The 20261-nt window shown below is 46.4% G+C and overlaps 1 protein-coding gene across 2 annotated transcripts in view; it reads right to left on the bottom strand.

Annotated features, from left to right (window-relative positions):
* Positions 1 to 20261, bottom strand: part of GLRA1 (glycine receptor alpha 1) — a 35185-nt gene that overhangs the window by 5355 nt on the left and 9569 nt on the right. For both annotated transcript variants that reach the window (XM_054287947.1, XM_054287949.1), the window contains exons 2-5: positions 14754 to 14884; positions 10618 to 10685; positions 2855 to 3078; positions 575 to 657 (exon numbers count right to left, since the gene is read on the bottom strand). In XM_054287947.1, the coding sequence (XP_054143922.1) occupies positions 575 to 657; positions 2855 to 3078; positions 10618 to 10685; positions 14754 to 14884 (506 nt within the window). The remainder of the gene's footprint in view (positions 1 to 574; positions 658 to 2854; positions 3079 to 10617; positions 10686 to 14753; positions 14885 to 20261) is intronic.

The following is a 20261-nucleotide window of genomic DNA, read 5'->3' as shown; positions in this document are numbered from 1 at the left end:
GAAGACAGCTTGGAGGCAGGGGGCATCCTGGCCTTCCCTGACAGTGCTGTTATGAATGGGATTTGGGTTGAGGCAAAACTGCTTGTTCCTGTGGGAAGAGCCAGGGCAGCCACCTCCACTGGAGCTGCAATGGATTTTCTGAAATAAATAACATTTTATTTTCTTGAATTTGCCTTGCTGACCTGTTTTCTACTGTTTCCAATGTGACTGCTTTCTCTGGAAGGAGCTCATCATCTTTCCCTCCTTTGGGATGAGCAACATGTACAAGTGGCAGATGTTCATCCAGAGAGAAAAAATCCCACTTGCAGCTGAAAGCACTTTCACCTCTCCTGCAGAGTGAAAGGCCAATGTAATCACAAGCAAGCCAGGGCTCCTCACATGGGATCTTGTGAGGTTTGGCTTCTCTAGCAAACGTCACATGGGCTGAATGAATGGAAAACCCTAAGCAGGAGGTTCTCCAGCAAGGCTCCAGTGAAGGCTGGGCTGGGGATGGGCTGCAGCTGGGAAAGGAGAGGGCAGGGAGAGCAGCAGGGAAGGGAGGCTGTCTCCTCTCTGAAATGTGCACAGGACTCACAGCTCTCCAGCTGCATGATGCACGTCTGGACGTCCATGGGGAAGTTCTTGAGGTCCATGGGGCAGGCCAGAGTCAGCGTGATCCTGAGGAGAGAGGAGAGCACAGGGGATGGCAAACAGCGGCACTGCTGGGGGCTGAGCTGGGGGAATGACAGATCATCCACCTCTTCCTGCCTGTGCTCTCACTCTGGTGCTGGACAGCATCAGAAATGCTGAACATTTGGATCTGTGACCCCATTCCCATTCTTGTTCCATTGCAGAGCTTCCTCTCAAACAGCTCTGCTGCTCTTCCTGTCCTGCCCCAGGTTCACAGCAGGCTGGGTGAGCAGAAAGCCCAAGCCCACTCTCTGGAACCCCCAGAGGCATTTCTAGAGACTGGCACTGTTTGTAAATCTCTGAACAGAACATTTGTGTGTGATAAAAAAAACACCAAAAAGAAGTTTGATCAAGATCATATGTTTGTGTGTGTGGGGAAAGAAATACTTCAGTGGGATTTTCTGCAGGGACAATGCCTTGTGCTAAGCCAATATGAAATCCTGCATGTTCCTCAATTCCTGCAGAGCCCTTGAGACCTCTATTTCTGTCTCCATTTTCCACTAGGTGCAGGCTGCATTTTCTGTGTTATATTGCTGTGCTGCCCTGTACCATGATCTGCGCTTAAAATGTTTGGTTGGTTCAACAAGCTGATACTAAATGATTTGCTCCAGATAGTTAGACTTGAGTTATTTGGTTTGATAATGTTGAAAATGCTGCTCCCTGAAGTGTTTAGGGTTTTCAGCTTTTTGCCTTGATGTAGAAATAGCAGAGTTACCCAGGGGACAGAAATTGAATTTTTCTATCATCAGACCTACAAGAAACTTATCAGGATGGAAAGATACTTTAATTTAAAATCTTATGTTGTTAGAAATTCTCAGCTTGAGTTTGGAGGCATGTTGGGACAGAAGATGTGACAAAGTCCACCTTCTTGTAAATGTCTTGCCTGGACTTTGATTATTGCTAGTAGTAGCAAAGAACTAGTTAGAAAATGGCACAGTACCTCATAGAGATTTTTCTTTTTAAAGGGAAAGACTATTTCTCCTTCTGGAAGCTCTTTGAATTTACAATGTGCTCTTTAATTTTAATTTACAGTTTCTTTTTAATTTTCACAGGAAAATGTACTTATAAATAAACCTACATTTTCATTTAGAGATGAGTGAGATAGGAAAGTTGTTCTTTTTAAACAAGAACTGAAATATTTTCAGGTTTTTGCCTTGAAAATGGTGATTTTTCCACATTCCCTGCTGAGTCATTGCTTTGTTGGCAGAACAGCCCCAGGGCTGGGGCACCCTGTGCCCCTCTGTGCCCCTGCAGGAACAGGACTCTGTGTCCTGCTCACTGCCAAGCTGCTGCTGTTGGTTTTGCTCCCTGCCTGGTTTTTAACATGAAGAACTGTGAGATTTCCCCATTCAGCCCACACATGACAATTCTGTTGTTGTTTTGGCCGTCAGGGATCTGGTCTTTGGGCTGGAACCACCTTAGTGTTTGATGGAGGCCATCTACTTTGCAGCATTAAGCTGCTTATTTCCCATTTTACAGCTCCATATTGCTTTTCCTTCCCATTGCTGCCAGTGGGAGCTGCAGTGTGAGATGGGGTGTGTGTTCCATAGGCAAATTTACATTTTACATGAGGTGGAAAACTCTTCAATATAGAGTTAAATCTTCCCAGTCTAAGCCCGTGAAGTTTGATCTTAATTTCATTGGTTTAAAATAAAGTGTGAATGGGATTGGAAGTGAAGGTGGGGGCTAAGGTTGATTTCCTGTGGGAAATTCAGTGCAATTAGTTCAATTTTGCTGATGGATTCTTGGATCTAGCAATAAAGGGATAACTGGGAACAACCAGGCTGAGACAAAGCCATGGGGCTCTACTTAGCATTTTCCATGATTTTTACTTTTTTTTAATCAGGAAATGCTGCAGCATTGAAAACAGAGTGTTCATGAGCTTCTACTGGTTTTCACACAGCACAGCTGGTTTTAGGCTTGTACTAACAGAAGATATCTGAAGTAATTTTACATTAGGGATGTTAAGGAATCTACTCCAAGTAGAAGTCCTTGAACTGAATGAGGTAAAGATGAATTCCATCCCAGACCAATCCTCTGCCTCAATATGCTTTAGCAGAGGTCCCTTTTAACCACATTGCTTCATCACTGCTAATTGAATGATCTCACGCCTTAAAACCCCCTAAATTTCTTTTCTCCACCAGCATGCCCAAAGGCTTGGGTGACCTTGGTGGATTCAGCTCACCTGATGCTGTAGAGGACGTTGCCGTTCCGGGAGATCCTCAGCAGCTTGTTGTCCGTGGTGATCTCATGGAAGTGGGCCCCTTTCTCGTTGGCAAAGAACAGGTCAGGCTTCCAGATGGAGTCCAGCATGGAGGGGTCCAGGTCCAGGGAGTCGTCGGGGTACTCGTTGTAGGCCAGCCGGGGGTCGTTCCACTGCTGCCGCAGGAAGATGTTCACCCTGTAATCCTGCACACAGACACACAGCGGGGCTCAGGGCAGGCTCAGGGCGCTGGCAGATGGGGAGCACACTCTAAAAAAAAATCATCCTTAAATGAGCCAGACCATGTCCAGGCCTATGGCTCCCAAGCTATGCCAAGTGGTTTTGGTATTATTCCTCAAGCAACTGTTATTAATTTTTAGCGTCGTAGCTTACAGCTATGGCATAGCATGAGCAGCTGCCTGTCCCTGCATCCCTCTGCTACAGCAATTGTCAGCTGTGTGGGAAGGGCCAGGACCTCTCTGTCTGGACCCTGGGGCTGCAGAGAACAGGAGCAGTTGCAGAGAGCAGAATGGCCACTGTCAGCAAGAGGATACTGCAGGGGAGTAAGTGGGGAAAGAAACTGAGGCCAGCTTTCTTCCAGTGTTTGTACACCTTTAGATAGAAAAATGAAAACTATCTCTTATTAACAACTTTCGCTGCATATACACACTGGGAGTTTGAGTGACTAGTCAATACAGGATAACAACTTGTTAGTAACCAATAAAAGTGATTGGCAAGAAAACTACTGACCAATTGGAGCCCCACACTGTCTGTAAAACTGTATAAAAAGGAGTTATTGAATAAAGAATAGCCTTTTTCCACATGAAGAAAATGAAGTCCCATGTGGTACATTCCCATAAGAGGATTGTGTTGAGTGCTCTGTGTTTTGGACAAGGCACTTCTAGCCAAGCACATGGTCTGGAGTCTGTTTCAGGCCACTTGGTGCCATCTGCACCCTCAGAGCACAGGAGCTGCTAATGACATTAACGATTGTGACAACAGCAAATGAACCAGGGACTTGACGCTAAAAGGAGCAGACCTCTGAACACAAAAAAGAGTTGCAACACTCTTCCCTTCTGCTGATATTCCAAGTGTCACCTTCACGAGTCCTAGTGCATCCCTCTGACTTAATTATTCATCTCTGTCGACCCTGGATAACGTGTCTGGAGGAAATGTGAATAGCTGGGGACAGCTGGGGACCAGGGTCTCAGCACAAGCCTGGAAAAGGAAAGGAGCCATGAATTCCCACTTTCCACAGCAGCAGCAGCTCTCAGAGCTGCCTGTATATTTTCAATTCTCCCTTTTCTGTGCATCAAGATCTGCAGCCATTACAGTCAGGGGAAATCAATGTCACTGACCTAATAGGTAGAAAGCAAAAGGTTGTTTTGCTTATTCAGCTACAAATAAGCTGGATGCTAGCAGGTCAGCTCCAGTTTGGGACTTCTGTCATGTACAACACAAATTAAACTCATGTTTGGAAGAAACTTCAGTGGTAGCTGCCCAGAAGTGTGCTCAGCCTGATGGAGAAGGAGAAGGGGGAGGGAATGGAGCCAAATTCCCTCCAACAGCCTGAGTTACTGCAGGTAAGCTTTGTTGATGGAGCAAATTCACTGCTTCAGCGCCAAAACTTGCTAAAAGAGTAGGAAAGGAGACAGGAGGTGCTGGATGGTTTGTGCTGCCACCACAGAAACAGACCACAGGCAGAATGATATCCAGAGTCTTTGTAACCATGAGGAGGAATCTTCATTAAACAGCTGTGGGCCAAATGAAAATTAACTTTTCACAGTGGGTGGGTGTGAGAAGGCCCCTCCTAATTCACCTCTAGAGTGACTGTGTCCTGTCCTCAGGTCCTGCTGGGAACAGTGCAGGGGCACCTCATGAATGTGTGGTGGGAAAAACTGCACCACGTCCACCCCAGGGATGTGCAGCAGTGTGGGGAGTAACTCTGGATTGTTTTACTGTGTTCCTCCTTTGGAGACAAGTGTTTGCTGTGGGTATTTTTTGTTTTGGAATACAGAAAACAAGGCTTTTACGCTGTGATATAAAAAGGGCAAGGACGAAGAAACACGAAACATGCACTGAATGCAATTCTCTGGCTTTGCCATTTCAGGGCATTAATATTTTACCTCTGTATGTGCATTTATGCAGATCTTCCTACTGAGGGAGTTTACTGCACAGTCCTGGCCTGCTCACTGAGAATGTGGTTTTCTCCCAGATGCCTTTGCCCTCATGTCATTGCACTGCAGCGTTGAAGGCTCTGAGCAGCCTTTTAGGTTCTTTGTGTCGAGCCTCATTTGAACATCAATGTAAAACCAAGCTCTGTGACTGCAAACTGGACATGGCACTGCCTGAGGAGCCAGCAGGAGGCATGGAGAGCAGTCAGGGTATGTCTGTGCTGTGACACAGGCTAAGAGAAGGGTTACAGCGCTCCGCACCAGCTGAGCATCCTCTGTCTGTCCTCAGCATTGCAGTCAGGCTGAGGGGTGATGAGCCAAGCAACACTCATTCCTTGGCTACCTGGAGAGTTGCAGCATTTCTCCTGGATGCTGTATAGGACATCTTAATTAGCATCTCCAACAAGTTCACAGTTATTCCTAAGTGATGGACAGCACTGGCCAATTTCTGATGTGAACTTTCAAGCAAAGGAAGATGTTTGACTGGGGCTGCAAACTTGGCAAAAAAAATAGAAGCAAAAATCTCTTTCTCCATATCCTCCTTATCCCTCACATTGCTCATTTGTGTGCCCATCACATCCAGGCATTGATTATCTTGTGCAGCCTGCTCCTCTGGCTGGCTGGGGAGAGGGGAGCAGCAGCTCTGTGCAGGGAAGGCATTCAGGAGCTTTGCAATTTGGCACAAAGGCATTTCACTCCCAAGAGGGAAATGACACAAGGCAGGAAGAGAATAACTGGAGTGATCAAAGTAGTTCAATTTGATAATGCTGGAATGAAATTCTGCTTGGTGACCTCGCAAGGAGACAAGGAAACAGAAGATCATTTGAGACCTTCCCTTGCCAGGATCCCAGAGCCTTGACATGTCTGCTGAAAGCAGAGGAGGCTGCAGGCAGAGCTGGGCAGGAGGGATGGAGCCCCTCAGGACACTCCTTAGGTTTTCCCTCCTGACTCAGGGGCCCTGTCAGAGCAGCCTCTGCACTTTTGGGGAGAGATTTCCCCTTTGATAAATTTACATTTTGCTGGTAGAAAAATCAGGGTAGAGACTGATCTCCTTCAGAAGGGGATTCTGGGACCCCACCAGAGCATGAGGGGCTTTGTTGGCATTGAGTTAATTCTCTAGCATGGGAATGAACAAACACTTTGAAAGCAACCTGCTTTGTCAAGGAGCTCTACAATAGACTGCAAAAACACCAAGGAGCAGCCCTAGGAAGGTTTAATAGCCAAGTAGCCAATTTGAAGCCAATGTGAAGCCACACCTGGGCAAGGGAGGAGGAGTCTGTACCAGGGAAGGGCAGGCACCTGGGGAGGGGTGGGAGCAGTACCCTGGTGCTTAATAAGTGGGGGCATTTTTATGCTGGAACCCACACAAGGAAGGTTTTTCTGTGTCGTCCTCCAAAAAGTGGGGATTGTATCTCTCTGAACCATCAGAACTGCGGGGATATGAGCTGTAGCCAACATCCAGGATTGCAAATGTAGGTATTTAGTACTGAAGTTTTGTTTTTCAGCTTGAGGGGGTTTTGTGCCCTTGTATTTGAGTTGCACAGTCCAATTTCATGGCTTCTTTTTGTTTTTTTCTTTTCCCCCTCCTTTCTCCATTAGTGCACAGACAAACTCCAATCATGGACAGCTGGAACACTGCAGGTCTAAACACTGAGATGGCAGCAGACTGTGAGTAGCTGTGAAAACCTTTTCATTTTGTGTTTTGTGACTTGTTAGGTGCTTATCATCTCTGTGGGACTGATGGTTGGGTTTAAGAATGACTGACTGCAGGACGTTTTGCTCACAACCTAACTTCTGCTATGGTCTTTGTGCATTGAAACTCATGTATTTTGCTGATTTTGGAGTGAGTGGGACCAGTATTAAATGTGGGACCCAAGTTCTTCATCAGAATCTCTGCTGTACTGGGGTTTGTGAGTCTTGATTGAATTTCTTGGTCTGCTTTGCTTTGTTGTTGGGAATCTCGTGTGCAGATGTCTCTGAGCAAGCATTTAGCATTTGGACAGTTGCAGCCTCCAGCTCCTCCTGTCCCCAGGAGATGCTGGGAGCTCAGTTGTGGCTGTGCTGCAGCTGGCTGGAAGGTCACATTTGCTTTGCTCTTTTCAGATGAGATAACTATGGCATGAAAGCAGCAAAAATGAATTTGCATATTTACACTGTGTCCAAGGGAGGCTGTGCTGGCTCTTCTGTGATTTTTCTTTCTTTTTTGCTCTCTTTGCTCTGTGTGGGTCCTTTTTAAAAGGAGAGTCTAGAAAAGCTCATCCTGAGTCTAGCTGCTAGCATTGCTAGGTGATGATATAAAAATGTATAAACCAGTGGAAGGCCACAAAAATGCAGCTTCCACTGGAAGAGTGAACAAGGACATCTCTTAATTTCAAGTTTGCTGTTATGGCAGGGAATTTGTTAATGAAATGCTCAGATAATCCTATCAGTTGCCTCATGGCTCAAAGAAAAGCCAAAGCTGGTGCAGTTTATTCACTTAAAACCCAAGACCTGTTCCCAAGGTGCTTCACTTATGTTTATTTGGAATGAGGAATTTCTCCATTTGCTATAGGTTTCATAGCCTGGTATGGCTGGGGAGTTGTTTATGTTTTCGAACAGCAAAAAAGGGATTTAAGAGCTTGTGTTTAGGAGTTGTTTGTTGTTATGTAATTATAGTAATTACAGAGAGTGGCTGCACCTTGCACTTGTCCTTGGGAATCCCTTCTGTTGGATGCACAGTTGCAGCGATGCTTTGGGACAGGAGGATCTGGCTGTTGGGGTTGGAACTCTCCCTCCCTGTGGAGCACAACCAGGGATGTGTTCCCAGTGTAACCCCCCCTTGTCCCCAGAGCTCCAGGCAAGTGGGGCTGGGTACCAGCTCTGAGCTGCAATCCAACATAAATGTCCCATCAATTATGTGCACCACTCTAGAGGTTTTTATGTTGGGTCTCCAGCTCTGCAGGATGCTTAAAGGAGTTACTTCACTTCCCTTGCTCTAAATCAGCTCTGCCTTAGAATTCAATTTGGTGGATGACTTCGCCTCTTAATTTTTGTTAAATTCCCCCTCACCTTGCAGCAGTTTTCAGATCTCCATTTATTGCCTTGTTCATTTTGAGCCTTTGTGGGGCAGCTATCACCTTTCTGCCCACTCTGGGCAGTTTGTGCCTTCTCTTGGCTGCAGCTCATTTTCTTTCCTTCTGGGGTTTGTTGTCCCAGCTGTCTACATAAAATACCTGGTTTTTTCTATTTTTCTGTATTTGCTCCTCTTCCTCTACCTTCCATGAGGCCTCAAGCCATAAGTGAGCACTCTCTAATGTCTCTAATCCACTGCATGGTGAGCTCATGGTCTACACTGATTTGTGATATTCAGGCAATGTGAACTTAGAAGGGAGCAGTGGTATATTCTATAGGAAGTATCAGCCCACTATGGAGATATTTTAAAGCCTTCTCTAAGTACATGTGGGGTATACCCATAAAACCTTGTGATTTCTCCTGCAGGTAATAGTGTAATAATAATGAAATATAAGGTGATGGAGCACTCAGACCTGTACCTGATCAAGCTTAGAGTGCCTGATGATGAGTGTTTAAAACATAATTTTCTGTCTCCTTTTGGCCAGTGAAGCAGCTGGGGGAGTTTTGCCATCATCAGTCCCAGGGGTCAGTGATAGGCTGTGGCTTTCTTTCTGGTAAAACACTGATTTGCCCCTCTCCATTTTCAAACTGCCACCCCTTCCTCTGATGTTTGACCACTTGTTTGAATTCAGAATGGTTTCAAGACAGGCTAGTCTGTTCTTCCCAGCAGCTGCTGGGGAGCTAACCCTGCCTGTTTGTCCTGCTGCATCCTCAAACAGCAGGGAGGGACTGGCAGCTCTGCAGAGCAAATCCCAGGTTCCAAATCCCCAGGACCTCTCCAGCTTGCTGAGCTCTCCTTTTCAGCTGCTCCAGTACCTGTGTTCCTTGTGTTGCTGTTGGTGTTTACAAGCAGAGCTGCTGCTCCCGCATGAGAGCATTAGCTCAGGCTGTGCTGCTGTGTCAGCCTGACATCTGGGCTGCCTTGTCAGAGCTGCCTTGGATGTTTCCAGACAAAGCAATGCGCCCACAGGGTGTTCTCGGGCTCCCATGGGGATTTTTTTTTTTCCATGGAAGATTGCCTATGAAATGAGTGGCATCTGGAGATGATAGCGAGTCCCTGCAGCGTGTCTTGGAGGTGAACTGCATCTCCCTTGTGCTAGTCTGTGCTAATTTTATGGAGCATCCTGCTCACAGGGATCATGTGGCATCTTTGGCTGCTCCAGTGCATCTCTCAGTGTGGGACAGATGCACTGAAAAACGCTCCAGTGGAATGTGCTCTGAGCATTGCACAGATCCTTTGTGGGCTTGTCCTGCTCACTTGCGCTCTGGGTTGGTGTGCAGGAACAGCATTTATTGCCTTTAAGGCCAAAGGAGGTAACCAATAAAGAGTAAATTAGGAACAGATGTGCATTTCAGTGGCAGTTCTTCCTCTTTTCCTTTCTATACAAATGAATCCATGCTACACTCCCCACCTGTGAGCTATGACAAATTCTGCAGACCAGGTAGGAAATCTGTTTCCTTGTGCTTGGACAGAATAACAGCTTTTGTTTTCTCCTCCACTGACACAACTGAACCATCCCAACCCAAATATTTCCAGCAGAATGATGTAGTGTCAGAAGAGACTCAAAACCTGAGCTGTGGCTCTCCTTTGACAGTCTGTGCATGCCAAGTAATTTGTTCAATTCAAGGGGTGTGATCTTTATGCAAAGCCTAAAACTTCCTGCCTGAATGCACAGAATGCCTGAAGCTGGAGCCTGGCATTCTTCATTCAGCATCTTTCTAGAAAAAGAATTACCAGAGGGTAATTAAACACCATATTTCTGGATTATCTTTAATTAGCACAGCAGTAAGGCACAGTACCTCCAGTGTTTTCCTTTGCTGTTCACTGGTTATGTCACAACCAATCTCTAATAGTTTTCAGATGGAGCAATTATCTCCTGTTCCAGTGATCCTCTGCTCCTAGTGCCTTGCCAATTAGATACAGCCTTTAGCCATGCTCACTAATTTTGTATGAAGTGAGCCTTAATTCAGAAATATTGGTTTTGATTTTCTACTAAAGATCATTGTCTACCAGAAATGTCTCCAAGAAAACAATCATTGTAATCTTTAATAATTCCCTTAGTCTTGGGAATCTGAAATCCTGGTGCAAGCTGAATTTGAGTTCAGCTGATTTCCCTTCTCTTTGAATCCAGATTAATTTTGGATTTATGCCCACTTAAACACAAAGTATCTGTAACTGTGGCTGAGCTTGGAGCCTCAGAAAAAGATTATTTGTTTTCCTTTCTGACCCTTGTCCTTTGCTCATGGGGTGTTTTTATAAAATGCAGATGGAGACTGTGATCTTCTGCTACATGAAATGAGTCTTGTTGACCATCAATTTACTCAAACTTTGAGCAAGCTTGGGAGCACTGGGTGTTTTTCCCTGGTCCCTCTGAGGAGGAGGAGGGTGATGCTGCATTTCCTGGCAGTGCAGTGAGGCAGAGGCAGCAGCTGAGCAGCTGTGCTGTGATTTTTACTTACCATCGTTGTTTCTGCAATCGAACCAAAGCTGTTGATGAAAATGTTGCAGCTGACGTTCACTGGAGGGCCTGCATGACAAACACAGATTGAAGAGCAGCTCAGAGCTTGTGGAACAAAGGATTTCCAGTCTGGAATTAAAACCTGCTGTGGGAATGGGATGAGCAGGGGAGGAAGGCCTGGGTGACCCAGTCTGGTTTCTGATGCCAGTTTGACACCAGGCAGGGCTCAGGCTCTGCCTCTGTTCCCCTCTTTGGCAATGTTTGCAGATCTCTGCTCAGATTAACAGGAATAGATCAGAGCCAGCCAGGACAGTTTCTAGGTGTCTTGACCTGGCTATATGAGTGGCAATTTCACCTTGGATGTGATAGCAAAGTATCCCAGAAAGGAGCTGAGAGATAACTGACTTTCATTTAGAGCTATACTTATGAAATAGTCACTGAGCTAGGGTGATGTGCTCCCCTCAAAGCAGGGTGAGCTGTAGGGATCAGGCTGGCAAAGCAGAAGGAAATACCCCACATGGTGATGGTGGTGTTGGGCTGACACTGCCTGCTTGACCCTCTGCACCCTCAAGCAGCAGGGAGGGACTGGCTAAATCCCAGGTTACAAATCCCAAAGACCTTTCCAGTGTCCTGAGATCTTTTCAGCTGTTCCAATACCTGTTTCTTGTGTTGCTGTTGGTGTTCCCAAGCAGAACTGCCCATAAACCCCAAGCCCCAGGTGGTGATCCTGACCCAGGGCTCACAGCTGGGTAGGAGAATTCGGGGCTGTGCCAGCAGGAATTCTCTGGCTGTCCTGTTTGGGCAGGAGGTAATCCTGGTCTCTGGGCCATGCCTCTCCCGGGCTGGATTTGCTTTCAGACCAAAGCTGTGCTTACCCTGCATGTACTGGAGAATTTAAGGGGTCACCAAAGTAAAGGGGTAAGGGATGAAAATATTGTGGTTTGAGGCCATGGGAATCAGCCTGTTTGTTTGTGGTACTGATGCCCAAAGGAGTGACTGGAAGTGTTTCATAGCATTGCCTGGGAAATCTGAGGTGGAAATGCTGCACTTACACAGAGGGAGATGCCAAGAGCTGCAGTTCAACACAAAGCAAAATGCTGGGGAACGTTTTGGAGCCAGGGCATACCTGGAGCCTGGCAAACCTGTGGCTTGGATGATTCACACATAATGATATCTCACGCATAATGAGATGGGCTTTTGCAGAGGGTTGAAGCAAAAGGGGCCTCTGCTCTCGGAGCTGCCAAAGGCTGCTGTGGGCACTGCCCAGGATGTGGTGGGGAAAGGCAGAGAGCAGAGGCACAGCCCCAGGGCCCAGGGTCCCCTTTTACACTGGAGTTAATCCCATATCATCCCTCTGACAGATGATTCTGGGAAGATAAGATCTGTGCCAGTAGAGAGTGTGGATTTTCAGATTATTCCCCCATTTTTTATGGAATCAGGGATGGTGTCTGCATTTCAAGCACTGCCTGGTGGCTCAGCCTGCTGGGGGAGTGATGTTCCTGTTAAGGTCACATCTGCAGTCTGGCAGTTGCTGCAGCATGAAATACTGGGGGGAGGAATGGCTTTAACGAGAGCCTGGTGCCTCTAATCACTGCAAACTTCCTCCTGTGTGGAAATTAATGGATTTTCCTGATTGCTGAGGAACATTTGGAGCTTTGCTTTCTCCTCTCCTGCCTTGGCCTCCTCTGTAAGTTTGTGCCTGTTCCCTGCAGTGATGCTCTCTGCTGGGGTTTTCTTGGTGTGAGTCCCAGGCAATGTGAGCAGGCTGTGCCCAGCCAGCCCCCAGACAGGCCCTGCCAGCTCAGCAGCATCTCACACTGCTCAGTCTGTGCAGCTTTCTCCAGGCTGTTAAACACTGGCATGGCTTGAGCTATCAGACACAAAAATTAAATCTTTTTTCCCCCCTGCCTTCACCAACTCCTCTTATCCAGAAGTTTATCCATGTGCTGAAAGCACACAATTATTAGGCTTTAGTACTTGTTCATCCCTTCTGTTGAGCTCAGGGGCGATGTTTTTCTGTCCTGGATTCATTCACAAACCACATAAAAGGTTCTTGGGCAGGTGATTCCCCTCCCACAGGGCACAGTACAAGGAGAACACTGAGCTGATCCCCTGGATGAGTGCACATGCTCCTGACTCTGACAGCTGTGGGATATTTTGGTCCCCCTGTTCCTGATCCAGTGCTGACATGAAGCTGAGGGTGGGGTGGGTGCATGTGAAGGCTTCTTGGGGCAGCCCAGCTCTTGTTGAGGCACTGAGCTCTTCTCAGGGTGTCCAAGGTGAGCCATGAGCTCCCTGCAGGATTTGGTGATTTTGGGGATCTTTTAGCTTGTGAGAGGCTCTAGAAAATTCCCTGCCTGCCACTGAAATATTCCTCCTCTCTGCAGGGATGCAGCTGTGGAGAAATGGAGTTTTCCAGCAGCAGGGATGAGGGCACAGCCTGGGTGAGAGGTCCCTGCCAGGCTCCTCTCTGTCCCTGCTGGAGCTCCTGACTTCATCCTCCACCTGAAAACCCAAATACTGCTTATTTGTTCTCAGAATGTGAATCCACAGCTAAGTCCAGACTTTACAGCATTTACAGAAAAGCTGCAATCTTCTTTTTGTTAATCTTCCCCTCCCCAAAAATCAATCTGATATGGATCTTCAGCATTATTTTCATTTAGATCTAAGCAATTAAAATGTCCGTATGAGTTACTGCAGTTAATTTAAATGATGTGCTTTGAGAGCTACAACCCCAAGCTCTGTAAAACACCTCCTATGCCTCCCATATAAATTGGAGCCTGATTTATGTGTGGGAGGCTAAGCCAGCAAAACTGCCCTGAGGGGAAGGTGTAGTTCATTGAAATAAAACTGAAATTAAATTATCTCAAATAAAAATGCAATACAGCTGCCTTCAGCAGGAAGTGAATGTATACATTTCATTAAATATTAAAGTTTAATTTGTGTGTGTGCATAATTTAGAGGTAGGCAGGTTTACAGGGTGGTATTTTAGCTTATTGTCATTTGGATAAGAGCAGCAGTGTCCTCCGCTGCCTGGTTGGTTACTGGGACACAGGGTTCCCATCTTTCTTTGGGTTTAAAAGCCCAGCACAGAGTTTATTGCTCAAAGCTGGGTGCCAGGTGCTGTCGCCAGTGATTAATGGGTTCTGGGAATCCTGTCAGCCCTGCCAGTGCCTCCAGGGAGAGGGAACTGGTTGCAGGAAACAAAAGTGAATAAAATGAGCTTTGGAGATGGGCAGTGGCTGAGAGGAGCAGGTCCTGCTTTATCTCTGGCTGTGATCTGGGGCTAAGGAGCCCCTGGGAAAGTGAGCTCAGTTAAAAAGAAAGGAAAACAAAAAAATCATAGAATGGTTTGAATTGGAAGAGCCCTTAAAGCCCCTCCAGTTCCATCCTCTCTGCCATGTGCAGGGACATCTTCCATTAGACCAGCTAGAAAAAGCCATCCAGAAACCCCACACTTGATAAAGAGGTGTTTTGAGGAGAAAAGATGTTCTGTTGCCTCTGCCAGGGCTTGATTAATCAGTGCTGCTTGGCTGCCATGGAATATGGGGCAGGCTGGAAATCTGGGTGGGGAGCACAGAGCAGTGCTGGGCTGAGGAGCCCCTTCAGTGTGGGGACAGGGGTGGGTTTGGGCTGCTCTGGCATCTTTTTGGGCTGCCCCAGGAACCCACATTGCCAAGTGGGGTTTCTCTGGAGCTGATGGGAGAGGCTGCAGTGGCTCCAAGGGGGGGGCATTGTGGAGCCTGCCATTGGTGGGTGCTGTGGGCAGTGACTCCAGGGGAAAGCAACGTGGGGCATTTTATCTTTACCTCTAAAGAAGTTCAGCTCCCTGCCAGTCACTGCTTGGTTTGACAGGATCCTTGATCCCTCTATTGAGATTCCCTGATCCAAGCAGGGATTGAGGAATGTTTATAGTATATGAAGTTCTTACAGGGTTGTTTCCACTCTGAGCAGACATTTGTTGATGTCTTTCTACAGAAAGAAATCTACAGGGATCCATGTACCAAATAGCCTTATAATACGTACTTGGTAAGAGCATAAATATTCATATTTCATACAGCATTAGGAAGATATTAATGAGGATTGGATGCAGTTTTCAGTCCCAAAATAAGAAAAAGCTGGGGTTTTTTTGCATACCTTTAAAATTTGGTCTGATCCTGGCATCGTATCCTGAAGTTCTCCCCATCAGCTTGTCCAAGAAGTCAGAAGGAGACATGGGTTTGGGGGCAGATCGAGCTGCTGCTTCAGCTTCCTTGGAGGCTGCCAGGCTGTGCAAGTAGAAATAGAGGAGGTTTCAGCGTGTATCCCATGCTGGGGAGGGCTTGGGGTCCAGAAACAGAGCAGTCAGCATCTTATTCCTGCTGAGGCAGGATGGGTACCCATGTGAATTCCTAATGAGGCTGGTCTCAGCTAATTTGTTTGCCCAGCCCAAACATCTCCAAATACAGAATCCCAGCTGCCACCAAAGTAGAAGAGAGATGATGAGCAGTGAAAATCCTTTTGTGAGTTTAGGTACAGCTCCTTGGTGTGCCACTAAATTACAAATGTGAACTCTGGCGCTGAGCTCCACAGGTAAAATACACTCTGAGATTAGCCTTGGGCAGCAATTACTGCTTAATTACAGGGCAAATAGCAGGGAGCATATGCAGTACTCTGGCAGTATGATTTTCCAAAAGGCAAGTAGGATCAGAGAAATGTGGAGTTTGAGGTTTAAATGAGCATCACGTGATGGCACAGCTCATGCAGAGCCTGTGGGGCTGGAGGGGAGAGGGATGGTTCTGCTGATCAGCCCAGCTTTTGCTACTGGAATCTGCAATGCAGGGTCTGAGTTCAGCACAGAAATGGAGTGTCTGGGGTGTGATCCTGAAATTTTACTCATGTTGGGTTGAAGATGAAAGGAAATGGAATCTTTCTGGGACCTGTGTGGACTCTGGGGCAGATAAATTTGTGATTTCACTCTTTCTGTAGAAGACAAAACCCAATGGCTGGCAATGTGCCTTCTGACTCCATGGGAGTCTGCAAGATCTGCAGAGTGATAATTTGGGCTTAGGAAATCTGTTGTTGCAATCTATAGAGGAGCAGGTAACCCTCAGTATTAGGTGCTCATCCTCAGTTTTGCAGGAAAGTTTGACTTCCTAGGCAGGAGCAGACACCATTCAGTACCTTCCCTCTGGTTTTTATGGTTTCTATTTGAACACCAATCTCTTCCTAGGCTGAAAGTGTTCAGTAAAACTGCCTAGATGATGCAAAAAAAAATCCCACAAATAATCTATGCAATGTGGTTAGGATGAGCCTGTGTGTTCAGGTACCTGGACAAAGCCTGCAGGCAGCATTGCAATGCAAATGTGCAGTGAGCCAAAGAAGCTGCTTGGGAGGCATTGAGTGCTTCACACTCTTCAAAACTGAATTTTTTTAAGTATAAAGGCTGTGGGAATGGTGAGGAGCCCCTGACAGAGCAGCTGGGAGGTCTAAGGGAGTTTACAACAGGCACAAGCTATTTGGCTACACATGTCCTCACAAGCGACACCAGGGTCCTCACCTTGGGAAGTTTCTAGTGCTAAGTACTGACACAAGATCTTTTGGGAAGAATTTGGGACTGTAACTATGCATGGTATTAATGTGATCCTGCCCCCAAAAATGGACTCTTCCAATGCTAGTTTGAGCTGAAACCCCAAAGAGACACATTATCTTGACAAAGCCTTGATGAGAGTGTTTGAACCATTTGATTCCTCAGAAGTTTAACAACTCAGATGAGATTCAACAGTGCTAGGGCACCTAATTTCAAAATGAGGAATCTGGTAACTGCATTGCATTGACTTTCTTTTCTGGTGTCAGCAGCAATGGTTTGGCAGGCCTTGGTTTTCAATCCTGCAAATTCACAACTGCATTCTGGCTCCTTTTGCAAGTTGCAACAGAGTTCTCTGATTGCTGGATTTTTAGCTGTTAAAACCATTTTAATTTGCAGTGAAGAGGGGAGATTAATTCCAGATCACTTCCAGTGAGAGCCTAAAACTGGAATTTTATTCACTCCTTTGTGTATTCCCAATCCACTCCCCCACTGGAGCATTTCTGAACAGGCTGCTGCACTTCCTTCTCTCTGACCAGGTGTGCATCTTGCCCTTGCTACAACCATGCCCCCTTTTTTGTCTTGTCCCCATCTCTGCCCCCAGGAAATATTGCAAAGCAGAGCCAATGTGTTTCAGGGGTAAATGGGGTTGTGGAATGGGTGATGGTTTTTAATTTAATTTGTTTTTAGAAGGAAAGCAACAGGGTGCAATTGATTTGCAAACGCAGAAGAAAGCTGGGAGTGGGAGGACAATCAATACTGGGCTTGACTGCTGCATTCCAATGGAGTGTCTGCATGGCAATGAGTCCAGAGAAAAGATTTCAATTAAGCAGCAAATGACTTGGTAACCAAAGACTTCTGCCACTTCAGCAAGATGCCAGACAGTGCAATACACTGATTCCTTCTCATTAACTGTAGAGTGGATGAAGTATATGGAAATGGAAAATGTGTGTGGGAGGGGAGAGGCAATACAAACCTAATAAGCATCTAATAATCTTTAAGTGGAAAAAGATAATTAGAAACTGCAATTCCCCTGGCATTTGTTTTTAAAAATGAGGTGGAGAAAAGAAAAGAAATCAGTGCTCACCTTTCCCTTAAATTCAGTGTGAAAGCCTCTACTCAATACATTCATCCCACTTCCAGTGAGTGAATCTGTATTTCTTGGGTGCCATTTCCTGATCCTTTCTGCATCAAAGCTGCAAATAAATTAATTTCATGGGCTCACTTCCCACATGGAAATAAATATTTGGGTAACTGAAGCTCAGAATGCTCTGGGAGAGGACCACCCTCTCACAGCCCCACTGGTTCCTGCAGCTTCCTGCCCATCCCTGTGACCAGTCTCTGGGAGCACCCCTGGGGATGTGCTGGAACTCTCACACAAGGCTTCAGTGGCTTGATGCATGTTTAAAATCTGTCTGGCTGCTGTGTGGCTGTGCCTGGGAATGGTGAGTTCCGAGTTCCCCCCAGTTTGTTTTATTACTAGATGCTTTCCTAAAATTGGACTCCCCTTGGATTTAACAAGAAAGCAGTGCATAGGGAGCAGCCTTTCTAGAAGCAGGTAGCTAAATCGACTTTCTATCTTAGAAATAATGGCAGAAAGCACCACTGGGAGCTGCAGAGGCTGGTCCACTGAGGTGGATGGATTCTGTCTAACAGAGCCCCAAAATCTTCACTCTGCTTGTGACAGCTGAGCTTTGCAATGGCAGCCTAGCTCAGATAGCACCCAAAAATTCTGCCAGCTTCCTCTGTCTTCCAGGTCCGTCTGGGCTAGTGCTTTATGTGCTGTCTTGGGAGCTTTCTGGGGTTTTCTCCATCCCTCAGTCCTTCCAGAACACCCTCGAAAGTCCCACAGGACTGTTTGTCTCCTGGCTCACAGAGACAAGGAGAGGGAATTGCAGTGATTCCAAAATTATTGGCACTGGAAGAGAACTGGAAATTTAGTGGGGGTTGTTGTGTTGCTCGGAGAGAAGAGTTATTCTGTGAATAAACAAAGAGAGGCAAAGGCTGCAGCAAACCCACCGAGGATGGAGTTTGCAGTGGTGTAAGAGTTGTCTGAGCCGAGCATTTTAATAGCAGTCAGACAGAGGCTTATCTTATTTATGCTGCTGTAATCCCTAGTGGATCTGGCTGAGAAAGTGCCATCAGGCAATCATCACAGCAGCTACAATGGGAAGGCTCTCTTCAAAGGGTCGATGAACTAGCATAATCTTTTGTGATATTAATGCTGGTGTGTAAGCAGACACCAGCAAGCCCCCGGGAGCTCCAGCCAGGAGCAGGATCTGAGAGTGGTGGAGATGAGCAGGATTGCATCCCTTAAAACAGAGCTTTGCAGGACACCTATTGCTGGTTTTTCCCAGCCTATACAGGCACTCTTTACTCTGTCTGTATCATTTTGTTTCAGCTAAACAGATTATATACTCTAATAAACAATTATTTGGTTTAGAATGTGGCTCTTCTGCAGTCTGGATGTGTCTGTTCACTTGATTCCTGGCTCTCCAGCAGTTGGCTGTTTCCTTCTCTTCCTCCTCCCATTTGCATGATCCTTGAGTAATATTTTTGTCCTTTTTTTTTTTTGGCTGTGGCCATGGTTGTCCATCTAATTAAGTCCAGCATCACAAAATGCCCTGTTCTGGCTGAATGCTGATACTGAGAAATAAATTTTTCTTTTTTTTTTTTTTTTCTTTTCAAAGAGGAGTGATGAAGGAATTTAATTAGCACAGGGCCTCTATTCCCTTGTCAAATAATTTAATTGTTAATCATTAATTCTGAGTGTAAAAAAATCATGTCTGGCAGCAGAAACAAACTGTTGCCAAACAAGTGTTTGCAGAGAGATATTTCCTTTGCAAAGTGTGGAAGGCTCAGGTTCCTGTGAAGGTAAAGTGCTGCCACATCAGTGGCTCCTGAGAAGTGGGATCTCTGCAGGCTGGGGAGATATAGAAGATGCTTCACCCCTACCCTGGTTCTGTGCTGCTCAGCAGAGGTTTCTGAAGTGGTTGGTTTGGGGTTTTTATTATTTTTGAAACACAGCAAGCCAGAAACCTTGGCAGGGATGTGTTGGGAGTAGCGTTCAGGTGAGCTGCCTCACACGTTTGTCCTTCAGATGTGATGTGTTCTTTAAGAAATATCCCAGGGGAGGGAAATATCCATCAGGTCTGAGGCAGGCTGAGGTGTGCAGAATGACTGCTTCCCCCTTTACCTCCAAAGCCAGGCTGGGGCAGTGCTGGGGGATGTGGGAGAATCCATCAGCTTTGTTTTATTGACTCCAGCGGGCCCTGAGAGGGGCAGCTGCACATCAGAGCATTGTGCTGTCCATGATTAACAGTGCAGCCTCTTCCTCCTCCTCCTGAACCCTCCCCAGGCACAGAGCAGATCCTGGAGCTCAGCAGAGCCCAGCCTGGACTCAGAGGATGCTGAGGCTGCCTGTCTCTCTCTCCTCCTCTGCAGCAGGAAGGACAGATCGTCCACAAAAGAGAGAGGGGCAGCCCTAAACTCTGCACCCAGACATTTATTTCTGACTGCACACCAACATGTTATCTAGAGGGGAATGCTGCCAGACCCTTGCTGGGAAGGCTTGGCAGAGACTGCAAGCAGACTTTTCATTTTAATGATTAGATTTACTATCAAAATTAATAGCACAATCAATATTGATATGCAATTCAATTAAATAGGATGAAACTCATTGCCTGCCTGTTTTTCTCCATCACCTTGTCCCAGTTTCTGGCCTGCAGCATTAGAGGTGGAAAGGAGGTGGAACAGGGGAGGTGAGTGGGAGAAGAGAGACCCAATGCTGAATTTTTGGCCTGTCCTGGTGCTGAATAGAAGGAGCTGAGGGTGTTACAGATGTGCTGGCTGCACAGTGGTTATCTCAATCCCTTGGTCGTGTTCAGCTCTGGTGTGGTACAGCCCCTGGTGTAGGGTGTTCTCAGGGGGGAATTTTAAAGCGAATTCTCACAGGTGGGAAGGGAATTTGGACATGATTGTTTTCTTAATTCAGTTGAGTGTTCAGGCAGGGAGCAGGCCTGAATACAGGAACAGGGTGGGAGAGTGGACAGGTACAGTGAGACTGGGGAAATATGGAA

This window comes from Melozone crissalis, unplaced genomic scaffold (assembly GCF_028551555.1).
Source record: "Melozone crissalis strain CALT ecotype California unplaced genomic scaffold, PUWL_Pcris_2 ptg000061l_1, whole genome shotgun sequence".
NCBI classification, from domain to species: Eukaryota; Metazoa; Chordata; class Aves; order Passeriformes; family Passerellidae; genus Melozone; species Melozone crissalis.
Note: the sequence above shows the minus strand (reverse complement) of the source record. Positions and strands in the feature narration are given on the sequence as shown.